The sequence below is a fragment of the Lontra canadensis genome, unplaced genomic scaffold, assembly GCF_010015895.1.
Source record: "Lontra canadensis isolate GAN:19392208 unplaced genomic scaffold, GSC_riverotter_1.0 scaffold1, whole genome shotgun sequence".
In the NCBI taxonomy this organism is placed as follows: Eukaryota; Metazoa; Chordata; class Mammalia; order Carnivora; family Mustelidae; genus Lontra; species Lontra canadensis.
This window is the reverse complement of record NW_022630995.1, coordinates 6,477,648-6,494,349: the sequence shown is the minus strand read 5'-3', so window position 1 is coordinate 6,494,349 and position 16,702 is coordinate 6,477,648. Positions and strand designations below refer to the sequence as shown.

The 16,702-nt window shown below is 46.0% G+C and overlaps 1 protein-coding gene across 1 annotated transcript in view; it reads right to left on the bottom strand.

The window, feature by feature from the left end:
- Positions 1-16,702, bottom strand: part of SCARB2 (scavenger receptor class B member 2) — a 70,008-nt gene that overhangs the window by 31,971 nt on the left and 21,335 nt on the right. The window contains exons 3-4 of the mRNA XM_032837136.1: positions 4,439-4,586; positions 3,125-3,313 (exon numbers count right to left, since the gene is read on the bottom strand). Of these exons, the coding sequence (XP_032693027.1) occupies positions 3,125-3,313; positions 4,439-4,586 (337 nt within the window). The remainder of the gene's footprint in view (positions 1-3,124; positions 3,314-4,438; positions 4,587-16,702) is intronic.

Sequence of the window (16,702 nt, the reverse complement as noted above, 5' to 3'; positions counted from 1 at the left end):
CTTTGGTTCTTGTTTCCATCACTTAACATAATCGCACCAACTATGTCAATATATCAACTCAGTCCACCTCCATAATGGTCACATCGTATTCCCCACCTGAAGCTTCAAATGACTTTAAGATACGAGAAAAATGACATTTTAGGGAGAGCACTGTGAACATTATACCAACTTAGAGAAAATTCAAATACTTCACTTAAAAAAATGCCAAACCACCAATTTTATAAAAAATTGAACGGATGCTGATTCCTAAAGTCCTCCACTTAACTCAGATAGGGGCTAAGCAAAGTAGAAAAGCATTTAAATATTTCACAGAAATTCAGAAAGGGTTTTCCCCAGCTGTTTTCTGCCCGAGAGTCAGACACTGCATGAGAATGCTTGTCTCTTGCTGGAACGTTTGTTCTTTGAGGACAAGCAGGAATAAAGAGGTTTTATGTTGTCCTGGCACGGATGTGCACTGGGTGCAAGGAACATATTACTGTGGGAGATGGAGGGGGGCCCTGAGCTAGGACCACCACAGTCCTACCACGACCGTAACGGAAGCTTGACCCCCACCCCTACCCCCGAAGGATGGGCTGACCTCTCAAAGGCACTTTCTGACAACTAGAATTTTATATACCCCAGAACCCACCTCCAGTGGGAGGTGCGCGTGTGCTCTAATGCCAAGACCAGAGATGCCCTAAAATCAATGGGTAAAACCACGCTGATTGGCCCTGCAAAATGCAATGTGAGCATCTGGCATTCAACCTGGTCCTCCTTCTCAGAAGCTCTGTGCCAATGTCTGCATCACTTATCCTGCTTGTGCTCGCACCTGGTCCCTCCCCAGTAATCGTCTGGCTACCTTGTCACTAGAGTCTTTGGAGGAAGAGCGCTCAATGGCCTGGTACCTCCAAGGGGAAGGCTCCCACAAGCCCACCAGGAGTCAGAAAAGATTTCGGCCAGGCTCAGGCAGGGGCAAAAGAGTGGGTGCCAAGGGTGGTGTGCCTCCCCCCACGCAGCCTGTCCCGGTCTTCGGATGGATGGCGGCGCAGGTGTGAACTCCTGTGCTATTGGCTGAAGAATCAGTATTTGACCAGAGCAGATGACAAACCGGTAAGAGAAACTGCCTTTTCCCCAACACAACCTCAGGTAGTGTGTCTGGAACCCAAATGGAAAGATTCACGAGTCACTCATACGAACTCAGGGTCCTCTCTGGAGCCAGGCATGGGGGGAAAGGATTGCGACTCCTGAAATGCATACTGTGATCTGTAGTTTTGGAAGAATTTTTATGGACTTCTCACTTAGCCTCGCAAAACAGCTTTGGAACCGTGGACACTTTTAGCCTTAAGTCACACATGATGAAACCAAGATTCAGAAATAGCCCCACAGTTATGAAGTGAAAAAGTCAGAACGTCCATCCAGGCCCTCTGTTTGCAGGTCTTATGCTCTGTTCCTGGCTGTGGGAGACCCACACCACATATGATCTACTGAGCAATGGGACAGGGCTTTTCTCTAGCGGGGCCCTGTGAGGATATGGTGGTGTCTGCAAGGAGTGGCAAAGGGCAAGGCCAGAGAAAGGAAGAAAGAAAGAAATACATAAAACAACACATCCTTGCCTCGGGAAAGCAAAAAATGCCAATTTCTTAACGAGTCCATAAACATGGATTACATTTTAAAGAGATACAGAAGGATCTTAGTTATAAGTCTGATGAAGTCAATGATATAAAAACAAAAAAAAAGGCGGCTATACAATGGAAAGTTGCCAAAAAAAATACTGAGGTCTTAGGGACAGGATCTACCTGGCAGGTGGAGAGAAGTCACTGGGACCCGAAGGGCCTTAAGGAAAGCTTTGTTGGGCCACGTGGGTGGCTCAGTCAGCTAAGCACCTGTCTCTTGATTTGGGGTCAGGTCGTGATATCAGGTTGTGAGCTCTGAGCCCTGAGTCGGGCTCTGTGCTGGGCATGGAGACTGCTTGCGTTTCTCTCTCCTTGGAAGTTCTCCTCAAGTATTTTCAAGAAGGGAGGTCCAGCCACAGTTTAAGAAGAAATTGGTGCTTCCTCTGGCCTTACGGAAGCTGGGCTCCTATCAGATGGGATCTTCTAGGGAGCATTTATCAAGCTCACCCAGAGTGAAGGATTCAGGCTCAGCCCAGCGCTAGTCCCAGGACCTCCAACTCTTACATAAATCATGTTAAAAACTTTTTTACTATTTTGTTTGGATGGTGTCCAAGGTTTGTATACCCTTGACGGCACAGGGGCAGTATTATCAGCCTTTGCCACAGATATGGAGGAACATGCTAGAAGATGACAGGATAAGAGTGAGGTTCTTGAGTAGTGAGAACCAGGGAATAACCACAAACTTAAAGATGAGGAAATGCATCACAGTCTCAGACCTCACCCTTCATCTAACACTTTCTTCTTAAGTTTGTCATTACCAACCTCTCACTATCCATTTCAAAAACACAGGTTTTTATTTTTGATTTTTATTTATTTATTTATTTATTTTTGGTGGAGGGAAGACGGATTTTCAAAATTCCTTTGAACTAAAATGCATTTGAAACTCAGGCAGCAATAACATATGCTTTGAACAGTAATTACCTGAAACCTGAAATTTTTTTTTTTTTTATTTCAAGTCAAAGTGAATAAAATCTGCCAGGAACCACACAAAATTCTACTTACGAGCATAAGAAATCACAGATGAGCGACACAGTTTCAGATCATCCAGACTCTTTGGTGAATGGCACATCTGAAAATGTAGCATGGAGCCACCACCCCTTATGGATTACATGTGCCTGTTTCGTTTATTTGTCCCTGTCAGGTGACGCACGGGCTCGGTGGAGACTTGGCCTTGATCACTAAAATTTATGACACTTGGAAAGATCCCACCTGATGAGTGGCACAGTCACTCTATGTATTTTTCATAACTGCTCTCGTTCAGAGTCGGTGCTGGTAGCATGTTGGAATTGTGGGAGAAGCACTTTTTTCCCCCTAAAAATTAAATACTTTCTTATTTTTCACGAACTCTACAAGACGTCCAGAATGCCAGGTCTTCTGGAAGAAGCCCAAAGCGAAGACGGAATCTGGCGCGCAGTGCCCCTCCCCCCCACACCAGCTCAATAAAGAGGTTCTGAAAAGAAACATCAACTTACCCCATAGTACAGGCCAAAATAGGGCGAGATCTCGGGCTTGAAGACGTTGATGAGGGACAAGATCTCGTCTTTGTAGCCCCAGAGCAGCTCGTGCACGGTGTGGGTCACGAAGAGCGTCTGCTGGTAGGCCTTCAGCAGGGCCTCGATGAGCTCCCGGAGGAAGCGGAGCTGCGCCCACTCCATCGCAGTCTGAGGGGCACAGGCAGGTTCAGGGGGCAGAGCCCCCCCGCCCTCCCCTCCACCCCTCCCCCCGCGCTGCTACGGCCCCTCCCTCCGGCAGAGCGGGCTGGAAGCGCAACAGTCGATGCTGAGACCCAACAGCCGCAAAGCCAGGCAGAAAGAGCCTCCCTGGCTGCGTGTGCAAAAACAAAACCCTTCAGGTCCTGGCCCTTCTGGGCCCTGTGGATTGTAAGTGTGAGCTCGGCACGCCCGGCCGCAGGCGGCTCGGGTCCCCTCCCCACGCCCGGGGACGGAGAGACGCTTGTAACCGCGCTGGCATCTCCGGCCACGAGGTGGCGCCGCCGCCCCTCTGAGCCGGACCCCGCCGCCGAGGCAGCGGGACGAGGTCAAATCCAGGCTCTGGTCCTGTCTGGGTCCTGGGTCCGCCTGAGTGTCCAGCGGCATGGGTCGCTGCCGCCCAGGACTCAGAGTGGGAGCCTCGGAGGGGGCTGCTGTAGGCGAACGGGGAAGTTGTCCCCTGGGTCTCCTGCATCTTTCTCAGATGGGCTGGTCCTTGTAACTGAGCCCAGGGAAATCCTGCTGGGCTGCACTCAGCCCCGTCTCTGCTGTTTATTAAGGCGCGCGGGGGGCGGGGGGGAGTCAGTATATATTTTGGGAATTTAAAAAATCTAAGATCGAAACCTAAACTAAGAAGTGGCATGCCAATTCTGTTGCTGGACCTTCCGAACCAAAACAAGGGGCACATAAATCTTTAAAAAATTATTCACTCTCCGCGCCCCCCCCCAAAATCCCTATTTAAAAAATCCATATTCATCTGCACAAGAGCTGATCCTGAACACACAGCAAGAAACTGGGCGTGGGGAGGCCTAAAATTTGCACTATGTCACCATTTGAAAAGATCTTGTCTTTGGAGCATTGAAAACATCTTTGAGATTATGTCACCATTTGAAAAAGTCTGGAAAAAGTCTCAGATGAACTCTAAGGAAGGGAAGTGTAAAAATGTATTTATATTTTTATAGATGTTTATTTTTAACATAACTTCATAACTCTTAAATGTAAAAACGTAACAGCCTTAACTGAGCTTTTTCCTTGCTTCTCAAAGCCACAATAACGATACCGAAAATGCCTACTTACCACCGCGGGAATATTTAACGTTCTAATTAAGTCAACTTTAGGGTCTCCAACAGATTGATTTCGTTCAAAAACGTAGGCCTTGTTGCTAACGGCAGAAATCGTTGTTCCATTTTCTCCAAATTGAATATCTGCTTTGTTTCTAAGTTCCCTAAAAGAAAGAGGATTCTGTTTGAAATCGGTACCACTGTAAAAAGCAATTTTTGACCTTTCTTTTAATATCAAAGTTTTTTCCAACACAACATTCCCACTATAATCATTACGGAGAGAGCCTGCAGATAAGTACCCCGTAAAGGCTGGAGAATAAGTGGAATGTGGGAAATGTGGGAAGGAAATGAGGCCTCTGACAGTCTTCTCAAAACACTGTCCTTTTCATTCTTTTCCCCTACAAGAGGGGAGGCCGGGGCGCGATGGTCCAGGGTCCCCTTGACCAGGAAATCAAGGCCGATGAACTCTCTCCTGTGTTATAGTTTGCGCTCGAAAAATTTTCAAAATTTTCAGTTCACAGATTCAGTCTGAATTTCAAATTATTTTCCAAAGATTTTTTTATTCCTAACTTGAATTCAGTTGAAAATTCATTGAACAAAATAAATGCCCAAGGCTTACTTAAATTAGAGGAGATGGCTCCTGCTTTTGGTAAATAGCTCAGTTTGGTTCAAGTTCATGCCCCGGATGGAGTATTAGGAAGTTCACAGGAAGGGCCTGGAGCCAGCACCTCACTAAGGCTGGGTGTGTATATGTGTATGTGTGTGTGTGTGTGTGTGTGTGTGGCACTTGCTTTGCATGAAAAATATAACAGTCACCAGAACACAACACTACAATATGAAGGTAAATCATATTGTAATGCATTTTTTAAAAAATCCAAATTAATGCAAAAACATTCATGATGAGCAAAATATCAAAATTCCAAATAAAAACAGGATCCTATAAATTTGTTCGTCCAGTGAATGAATGCTAGTCCTGGCCCTGCTTGGTCACAGCCGGTGCTCACTGAATTCCAGTCTCTGCTGCTTCTCTCCCTCTGCTGCTTGCCTCGTCTTATTCTGGTTCCATCAGGGCTGAGCTGTCTGACCCCATAGCCACGGGTCTCCTAAGCTGTTGAACTGTGGCAAATCGGAACTGAGACGTGTTGTGAGGGTAAAAGACACACCAGATTTCAAAAACATCACCAAAATAGGAGAGTAAAATTTCTCCCGAATTGTTTTATATTGATTACCTGCTTTGAAATGATACTCCTTTAAACACAGTGGGTAAAATAAAAATATATTATTCATATTAATTGCACCTGTTTCTTTTTGCTTTGTTTTCAGATGTAGCTATGGGAAAAATCTTAAATTAAGTATATGGCTCACATTATATTTCTATTGGACACAGCTAATCAGTAAGAGTTTATAATTCTGACAAAGGTACAAAGGCTACCCCCCACCTCCTCCCAGGCCTTTCCTGACCATGGCCACACCCCTGAACGCTGCGGAGCGGAGGGGGCTGTTGGGACCATGCCTTTGGCACTAAACTGCTTAGTGACTTCCTCTAGATTGTGGCGGGACTCATCTTGATGCCTCAGGTAGACTAACAAACCTTGTATATCTCAGTTCCTAGAATTTAAGATAAAAATAGACAAGAAGCGAATAACCAACGTAAATACAGATATGCATTAAAATAGATGTCTTTGCTCTTTATCATAAAGCACCAAGCTATGCACAATAAATAAATATCGGACCCTGCACGGCTTCTCCAAGGGTTTAACCACACGATTTCATCTGATTTTATTCAGCCCTTATGACAAGGCTGTGGCCCAGACAGAGCTAAGCGGCTTTGTCCCACTGTTACAGACGGGGACACAGGGCACAGACAGGCATTAGGGGAGTCTGACCTTGAACCCAAGTCTTCTAACTCACACGCGGGGTTCTTCCTGCCACATCATGTGGCCTCCCTTAACAGGCGCTTTGTAAGTGTCTGCCGGCTGAAACCCACGAATGCCTCCAACAAATGCCAAACGGGAGAAATGACACGCCCTTGCAGGTATGAGGAAAGAGTAGAGACCCTGACAGAGGCCGTACGTGGCAGCCAGCCTCGTGCGCTCGGTCAGCAGTGAGCCGCAGACCCGCCGGCTGACGCCTGCTCATTTCCTTCCCTTCCGCTCAGAGCCCTGCTCTCCTTCCTCTCCTGCCCTTGGCCGTGGTGAGGGACCCGAGCTCGACCAGTTCCACTCCCTCGGCCTCCGACTCTGAGCACAGAGCCTCGAGATGGAAACCCCAGTGGCCCAGAGCCTCCTTCAGGGAGGTGACGGGGGGACAGCCTTCTCTAGGGACAGTTCTTTGTACTTGCGGCCCGGACTCCACGGTGGCCTCGCTGACCGCTAAGGAAAACAGGAAAAGTAACCCTAGGATGAACACCAGCTTGCCCTCCGAGAAAGCCGGGCCGGGAGCCGACCCCCGGAGGCGCAGAAGCCCAGGGACGAACTCTGCCAAGTTTTCGGATGAATGATGAAAACTGATAATCTCGCAAAAGCTTTTAACATTTTTTTCACTGAACCCAGATGTCACGAAATTAGAGGCCAGAATAATTCCAAGCCTGGAGCCTGCTTCGTGGATGTTTGTTTATGTTCACTGACTCTGAAGATGGCTTTTTGAATGTTTTCTTTATTGTTTACTCTGTAAGAACCTAACATTTTAACGATTTTATTTATTTATTTATTTGACAGACAGAGATCACAAGTAGGCAGAGAGGCAGGCAGAGGGAGAGGGGGAAGCAGGCTCCCTGCTGAGCAGAGAGCCCGATGCGGGGCTCGATCCCAGGACCCAGGGATCATGACCTGAGCTGAAGGCAGAGGCCTTAACCCACTGAGCTACCCAGGCACCCCAGAACCTAACATTTTAAAGGGGAATTGAACATAGAGGTTCCAATCACTTTAGGCCCTCGGTAACTTGACGGTTTCTCAATACATTTCAAAAGGTCAAAGCCAAGGGTTCCCAGACCACAGAGATACTTAATTCCCTTGGCAGGCATGGAGGGACCATGTCAGGTCACTCATAGTGAACCACATGACTTCCCCAGCCACCAGCCTCCCTGAGGCATGACTGACATATGGCCTGTGTTGTAACTGGAAGAGGACAGTGCTCATTAGCGGTCAGAAGGGGCCTCACACTCTGCAGAGGCCGGGCGAGGGATGGTGAGGGGCCTCGCTCTCTTAGAACAGCAACTGGTGGAGGAAATCCAAAATGTTTCCCCTCCCAAGCCTCTTATCTGGCACCTTGGGAGGCCCCCGTGGAAGGAGGGGAATTTTGACAATATTAGCAACAAGTCTGGTTACCCGTTCTCGCCCACAGCTCCTCCACAACAGTCCGCCACCAGCAGGGTGGTCTCCTGGGGAACAGCAGACCGAGAGCAAGAAGGGAGAGATTACCGCTCTACAGATCCAAGAACACTAAAGAAACTTCCAGAAATAGAGACAAGAGTTAAAAAAAAAAAAGGCAAAGCAAATCTTATGCTTACACAATTAATTAAGGAACTGTACTTGAAGTGCCTCATACTTAGTAGATGCTAATAAATCTCTTACTGATGTCCAGGACATCACAGGCTCAGATTATGTCTCACTGTTTTGTTTTTTAAAGATTTTATTTATTTCTTTATTTGACAGAGAGAGAGAGAGAGCGCGCGCACAAGAAGGGAGGAGCGGCAGAGGGAGAAAGAGAAGAAGGTTCCTCAATGAGCAGGGAGCCCGATGTGGGGCGGGGCTCGATCCCAGGACCCTGGGATCATGACCTGAGTGGAAGGTAGACTATTAAGGGACTGAGCCACTCAGGCGCCCCTGGCTTACTGTTTTTTAGTCACAGTGATGGCCCTGGACATTAATAAAAGGGAGTTATACACCATGAACTACTTCAGGTAGATACGAGACTGATTTCAGAGATAGTTAATTTAAAATCATTTTTGGTTAAAACAGAGTTCTTACTTTATGGGGTGCCTGGGTGGCTCAGTTGTTAAGAGTCTGCCTTTGGCTCGGGTAGTGATCCCAGAGTCCTGGGATCAAGCCCCACGTCAGCCTCCCTGCTCAGCAGGAAGCCTGCTCCTCCCTCTCCCATTCCCCCTGCTTATGTTCCCTCTCTCACTGTGTCTATCTCTGCCAAGTAAATAAATAAAATCTTAAAAACAAACAAACAAAACAAAACAGAGTCCAACTTTTAAAACAAAAAGGTTTTTAAACTCCTGAATGATTAAACAAAATCACCATCATGGAAGGTGAACAATAGCCGAGATAAGGAAACCAGAAGGAATAACTTTAAGTAGCTAGAAAATGAACATCAGAGCAATCTCTAATTCCTCTGAGGTGCTGGATAAATCAGCTCCAGGCGGGACTACGTAACCCTCATCTTTCGCCATTAGGTTCTCCACTCGTCTGCGCTCTGCTGAGAATTAGTGGAAAGTCACGAGCTCGCTGGGTGCGGCGTGGGTGGGGAGCTGCCTGCCAGGCCTGCATTTGACCCTGGCTCCCTCAGTTACGAGCTCTGTGACTCAGAAATTACTTCTTGATTCTGTGCCTCAGTTTCCTCATCTGTAAAATGGAGACGATAACATGCCTTCCTTGGACGGCTGCTGTGAGCATGAAATCCACGGAAGTTCGTAATCCAGTTCGAATGTGTCTGGCACATCCTAAGTGTCTAGGATGCGCTAGTTACCAATATCACGTGCAAGCAGGCTTGAGCAGAGCTCTCGAGATGGAGAGATGCAAAGATCTTGCTCCTGTTTGCAAGAACCCCACAGCATAGCATGCGAGGACAGCCATTCCAACACCATTTTGCCTGTGGAAAGTGCTCTGATGCTGACTCCAGGTGCTAGGCAGCTACCCAGAGGAGGGAGGGATGGCCGCTGGCATGGGAGTCCTGAGGTCAGCATCCTGCAGGAGCAGGTTCTGGAAGGGGGAGGCTTCTCCCAGGTGCGAGAGGAGGGGGCTCCCAATTCGAGGCAGAGAGAGGGCGAGGGCGGGCAGCACAGCGTGAAGGAGGATGTGTTTCCTCCATGCAGCTGGGAGAAAACTGTGGTCCTAAGGAGGAGGACGCTTTAAGAGAAGCTTTAAGAAGAGCCTGCAGCTCCGGGCCAGCCGGGCTGACCAGCCACCTCAGAGAAGAAGTCAAGTCACAGAGTAGACGGGATGCCAAGGAAGAGAGGGCAGAGCCAGGGAAACGGCCCGAAGGCAAGGCGGGGTGCTGTAGGGGTTCAGAACGAACTGCCTCCAGACGTGCCACTTGGGCATATCGATTATTTGCGCTGAAAACAACCAAGGCCCAACCCACTCAGGAAGAAACTCTGACCTCCCGCTAACTGCCTAAACGAATTTAGAGAGAGGACCTGCCCCAGAAGACAGCCATCACCACAAATTCACACTAGAATATGAACTAGGCAGGGCAGACATGGAGAAATCGAGCAAGGCCTGTTTGATCAAAGTCTTCTATATCCCGTTTTTTCTGAGTGGCCGTGTAAACCTTCCACCAAAAATTCACTCTTCTTCATCTTTCTGCGAATTGTTTTCCTCCTTTGGAAGGCCCAGACTCCCACCCTCTTCTTAGTTCAGGAAGACATACGTACCTCACTTTGCCTCACTGTCTTTGGAATCTCATGCTTACATGGATTTCTCATGGGCATATAATTAAATTTGATTTTCTCCTGTTAATCTTTGTCTCATGTCAATTTAATTCTTAGACCAGCTAGAAGAACCTTGAAGGGTAGAAGAATATTGCCTATCCCCAACAACGTGGAGTAGCACCTGTATTTAACTTTCTGTTATCACTGCCCAGTCAACCAAGGGAAAGACTGAAAAACATAGAGCCCAAAGCAGAATGCTGAGGAAAACCTGGGGAGGGGGGCAGTCAGCAGGGAGAACACCGCCTGCATTTGTTGGGGGTGTGCAAGAAACAGCTTCACTCCTGAAGATGGAAGTGGTCCCCCATCCTTGAAGTGTTCCCCTGACCCAACTGTCTCCTACAGGTTAAGCCAGCCAGGACTGCCATGTGCCTTCAAAAAACTGACAAGTACCCGGCCACCACCTTTTGTACATGATAAGAAAGAGGAGGGGCGCAGGAGGCATCACTTCCTATTTTGCTTACTTTCAAGCAGTTAAAAATTAAAAAAAAAAAAAACCAAAAACTAATTTATCTAAAGCCACTTCTGTTTCCATCCTGAGGAGGGGGGAATATGATATCAGAGAAGAGTCTGAGTCAGGTTTAGAGAAAGAGATAAGTATTCTCTTATAATGAGCAATAACTATGTCATTTCTAAATTTTCTATCATCTCTTTGGCATTAAAAAAAAAAAAAAGTGTATACAGCTGGCCTTGGAGATGAGTAAAGGACCAAAGGGCTAACAGGACAGAATTCACAAGTTTAAACAAAGTTCCTACCTTTGCTAAATTGTAAGGAGATAATTAGATCCCTAAGAACTTAAATGTAAAACAACAGAACTACAAGAAAATGCACTTGAATCTCAAATCTTTGAAGGGAATAGGACTTTTAAAGCTCAGAAATGGGGAGAATGGTCATTTTGTGTCGTAACCAAACAATGAAATGACAGTTGATCTACATGACCAAGAAGGGAAAGGTTAAGTGAAGTGCAATAATATATCCCCCGTAGCTCCGGAAGATCATCCGCATGAAAATGTATCAGTATAAAGACTGAACCCAACATGTTGAGTTAACACGCGCTTGACTGTTCTACCCCAAGGAAACGCCAGTCAACCAGACTGATTTAGGAGGTTGTTTTGCAGAAGCTGAATCGTTACCAGTGAGAATAGTGAAGACTGACTGGAACAAATGGGGAAGAATTCTTGTAGCTGGGCAGAAAGGACCGGGAGTGAACGAAGTAAACTCTGGGATGACACACCCTGAGATCCCTCTCCCTGCCCCACTTATCATGCTTCTGCTGTCATTTAATGAACATGTAGCCCAAGAAGAGACATGATTCCTGAATGCACACACATGCTGAGAAAGGAGGACACCTCTCTTCTCCCCATATCCAATCAGCATATTCCACTCAATGTATACACCTCACGACATTCTGACCCCTTATCCTTAAGTACGTGCAACCCAAGCCCTTTCGGGGGGCAGATTTGAGGCCGGGCCTCTCCTTGTCTCTTCGTTTGGATGCCTCTCCGATAAATGCTTTCCTTGCACATTCCTTGTCTGGGTGACTGGCTTTCCTGCTTGCTGGGCATATGAACTTGGGTTCAGTTACACGACAAAGACGTAACATGGAGAAACACCTATAATGTAATACTAAGTGAACAGAATATACATATTATGTGTATGTACGTGCATATCATATATAGATATATAGTTGGATAACCACATGGAAGTCGAACTCACCCACGGAAAAATGACTGAGAAGATACCCACTAAAATGTTAGCATTGGTTATCTCTGAGACAGTGAAACCATGGATAGGAGCAATTTGTCTTATCTTCCTTTATTCCATTTTCAAGTTTATCTTTACTGCTTATATATGTTATTTTTAGAGTAATGTGAAGCCCAATGAAAGAACCCTCATTTAAAATAAAGCCAGGAGGCCAGAAGGGGGAGCTCTCACACCTTACCAACTTGTCCTCAGGTGCAGACCACAACCCAAACAGTTTCTCCTTGCCCTGGGACAAGCTCAGCTAGTAAGAAAGAGAACATTTTCTCCTTGCCTGGGAACAAGCTCAGATAGATGACTAGAGGACCACAACTCAGCCAACAAGAAACCCTGAATTCTCATTTTTCCCAAAGCCCCTCCCAACTTCCTCCTTTTCTCTGTAAAGTAACGTTCTTCTCTTCTGATCTCCAGACTCGCCTAAGGTTCCCTACGGCTAGCAGGTCCTGAACTGTAATTCCTCTGCTATTCCTGAGTAAAACCATTTTGTGGTAAAATAACTGACTGTTCTACTTTTACGGTCAACAATATAAAATACAGTTTGTACCTTTTAAAGGTAATGCTACACATGATATTATATATGTTGGTTACTTCATAATCCAGTACTGCTTAATGGTCAATGAATAATGAAATAATAAATGAATGAATAATAATGAAAAATAAAAATACACATATGAGATATTTGTCCCTCACGTCTTTCCCTTTCCTATCAAAGCAGTAACATGAGCCTAAAAAAGAAATTAATCCAAACCACAAAACTAGGAAACTCAAATGGGAGATATTCCAACGGGGTATTGTAAATTTAGCAAATATGTCTTAGAAATATGACCGTCAGTTAGTTGAAAGAGTCCTTGGACAAATGGATTTTTCTCTTTAATTCTTGATATGCTAATAGTTGCCCAAAAAGAAAAAAAAAAATCTGACAAAATGAAAAAAATCTCAAGAAGCTCGCAGAAGACAATGAAGATATCATAAATTGGATATACGTTTTAGGCAAATGTATCAGTAAGCGACCGGACCATGAGGCCAGTTTGGTTTGGGCTAACAGGCCCGTCCAGGGCTGCTCAACCCACAGCTCCATACGCGTGTAAATAATGCCCTACATTCCTTAAACCGGACTGACTGGTTTTTAGGGTGGAACTGCCATCATCTTTTTCCAAAAACAGGACTATCCTGAACTTACCAGTATGTGAAAGTTTGAGGAAATGTGCCACGATAAAGCGTTTGTCAAATTAATCAGGCCCCCTGCAGCTCAGCGTGGGGTGGCCTTTTCCCCTTCTCAGAGATTTCCCACCACCAAGACCAACCCACACCGACCAGCGGGAGGCCCGCAGGCCCTCCCCTTCCCTTGCCCCAGGCCCCTGCGGACCCAATCAAGTCGGCTGACTCAGCTGGGAGGGAGCACATGGAACGCCCAAGTACCGGGGCAGGAGGTACTGGAATGTTCTGATTGTGGAAACAATAGCACAATTAAAACACAAGTGATCCACTAGATCAGATCCACTAGATGACTGCAGAGGGCTCACTAGAAGGGCTGCAAGTGTTGCTAAAAAGGCAGGTTTTTCTACAAACTCCAGCTCACTACCCACTCGCCCCTGCCAGGAACGCTGGGCGGTCCACACCGTGCATGTGAGCGGCTGCTCTGAACAAAGGCATTCATTTTCCAAGACCCTGTTCTCTCCTGAACCCATGCTTGGCCCCGGGCTTCCCTAAGTCCTGTAGTTCCAGCCGTGCTACCTGCATTCTGTGGATTTCAACCACTCCTTCTCCTGTGTCCCTGTGCATTTAAGCCACCGCTGAGGATGTTTCATTCACTTGTTTCAAAGTATTTACCAGCCACTGGATATCCCAGGATGAAAGACTTGACTTCTGCCCCTCCTGGAGCTTTCCACGGATGGGGAAGAAAGATACATAACCAACGGTTAAAATGCCTCTAGTCTGTTTGTAACAGACACACATAGCAGGGAGAGCTCGTCCAAAGTCAGGGAAAGTTTCAGGAAGAGGCACCATTTGAGCTGAGAAAGGCAGTGGTGAGTTCATTCTTTTTTTCTTTTTTTTAAGATTTTATTTATTTATTTGTCAGAGAGAGCACAGGTGCACGCCCAAGGTGGGCAGCAGCAGGCAGAGGGGGAAGTAGGCTTCCCTCTGAGCAGGGAGCCGGATGCCAGCGGGACTCGATCCCAGAACCCTGGCATCAAGACCTGGCTGAAGGCAGACACAACAGACTGAGCCACCCAGGCGTCCTGGTGAATTCATTCTTGACTGAGGGACCAGCGCGTAAGGGCAGAGTCCTGCGTCTGAGGACCAACAACCCACGGGAACACAGCTGAACTACGCTGTCCGACACAGCAGCCACCCGCCCCACGTGGCTGCATCACACACTTGAAACCTGGCTGGTCCAAAACGAGATGTGTTATGGATTTCAAAGACTTAGTATTAAAAAAATAAAAGGATGTAAAGTACTTCATTAATAATTCTGGATATTGATTACATGTCAAAAGGGCATTCTTTGGGATGGTATTGGGGTAAATAAAATATTAAAATTAATTTCACCTTTTTAAAATGGGACACCTAGAACATTTTCAACTACATATGTGGCTTATAGTAAATTTCTGTTGGATAGCTCTGGTCAGAGTATAAAAGCCTAGGTTGAGAGTGCCAAAAAAATAAATTGAAATTAAAATAAAACAAAGAAGCTAGACATAGGAAAGGAGCCAGATTGCTCAGGCTTGGAATATCACAGAGGAGGAGTCACTAGAGCCCTGAGCAGGGAAGGGAAGGAAATGTCAGATCTCCCTTTGGGAAATCATTTTGGCAGCGGAACAGAAGAGAAACCAAGGCAGGGAGAAAAACCAGAGGAAGGAAATACCAGGCAATCACTGAGGGACTGACCTGCTTTCCAAAGGACTGGATCTGCTCTCAGGTCTTTAATCTGTGCCACTGGCCATTGCCCCCCCCCCCCCCCCCCCCCCCCCCCACCCCCGGGGCAGTCCCCTTTCTCAGATAAAGTTTTAACATACAGAGACTAAAACACTCAGGACTACAAAGAAAACCGATTACCAAAATACAGGTATCATTTACAAAAATCTGTGATATGATGATATACATGCTTCCGTACTGACACTTTAAATTAGATATAGTCATAAGTCTAAATATTACTGTAATTTTGAAGTATTTCTGAGAATGTACAGTATCTTGAGCAATAGCTATCACGAGACACACAGTATCTGTTTCCACTGGTGATGAAGCCACGGGTCCGGCTCACATCATTGTGGTTTGCTGCCTACATTTATACTCAAAGGACATTCTAAATTTTAGTGAGTGGTTATTGAAGATAAATCATAATTTTTTCCCCACCTAAGTCACAGACCACTTTCCTTTTTTTTAAAGATTTTTATTTATTTATTTGACAGAGATCACAAGTAGGCAGAGAGGCAGTCAGAGAGAGGGGGCAGGAAGCTGAGCAGAGAGCCTGATGCGAGGCTCCATCCCAGGACCCTGAGATCATGACCTGAGCCGAAGGCAGAGGCTTTAACCCACGCACCCCACAGACCACTTTCAGTTCTAACCATGGACCCCTTAGGGACCTGTGGATCCCGAGTTAACAACCCCTAGCAAGATGTTCCCGGGCTTTTGTTAGGAGTAAGTCTTGGCCCGTCTAAAAGGGGAAATGGTGGGAGTTGAGTAACAGACACTGCTTTACTTCTAGGACTTATCTCTCCCCGTGACCACATCTACAACAGCACATTAAATCAGCAGACACAATGGCCTGGAAGACATTTTAATGGAATATTGGTATTTTTCTGGGTTATGATTGAAGCACATCTCTTTTTCTCAGATGAAGATATGGACCATAGGAACAGGTCCAGGAGCCCCTGAGGGCAAATGTTTTCCTTAGTTCTCAGGTGACTTCATTATTACATGGAGGCAGTCTCCCTCTGCCCAAAAAAATTTAGTGAAAAAACAAAAACACCAAAAAGACAAATATTGTACGGTTCCATTCATGCAAGGTACCTAAGGCAGTCCAACGCACAGAAACAGAGTAGAGTAGTGGCTACGGGGAGCTAGGGGACGGGGGAGGGGAGTCGCTTAATGGTTACAGTTTCAGAGGTTGCAGGACAAAAAAAGTTCTAGAGATTTCTTGCACAACAATGTAAAAACATACTTAACACTACGGACCTGTACACTTAAAAATGGTTACGCATTTTATATTGTTTTCTTTTAATTGCACTAGAAAATGGTTAAAATTGCAAAATGAGAAAACAGATAAACAGGACATTCAGATCCTAAATTCTAGTTCAACTTCTAATTATCCCTCAGCAGGGCAGCCACAAACACAGACCAGGTCTACCTAGTGCATAGTTTCTGGAGGCATTAAACCCATACAGAACTTTGCTTTTAGGAGTGAAGACCCAAGTATTTATTTAAAATTCCCTTATATGGCAGCAGGGTTCATCTTTACAAATCTGGATATTGGTTTATACAGACTAAAACGGTCCGCTAAGATGAGTAATAATACCAAACACTTAATTAGCACTAAGCATGTGCTAGGCATTAATCTAAGCACTTTTTAAATACTGACTCTTTGGCTCATTTAATCCCTATAACAAGCCTGTCCTATTATTATCTCCAGGTAAGGAAACAGAGGCACAAAAAATAGTTCGTGGTTGAAGTAAGATTCAAAACAGGTAATTCAACTACAGAGCTAGACCGTGAACACCTGAGGCAGGGACAGGGATTCTCTTTCCTTTTTTTATGTATGTATTTATTCGTGAGAGAGTGTGGGCGCACACACATATATGGCAGGAAGAGGCAGAGGGGGAGGGAAAGGATCTTCCCGCTGAGCACTGACCCTGACCCGGGGCTCA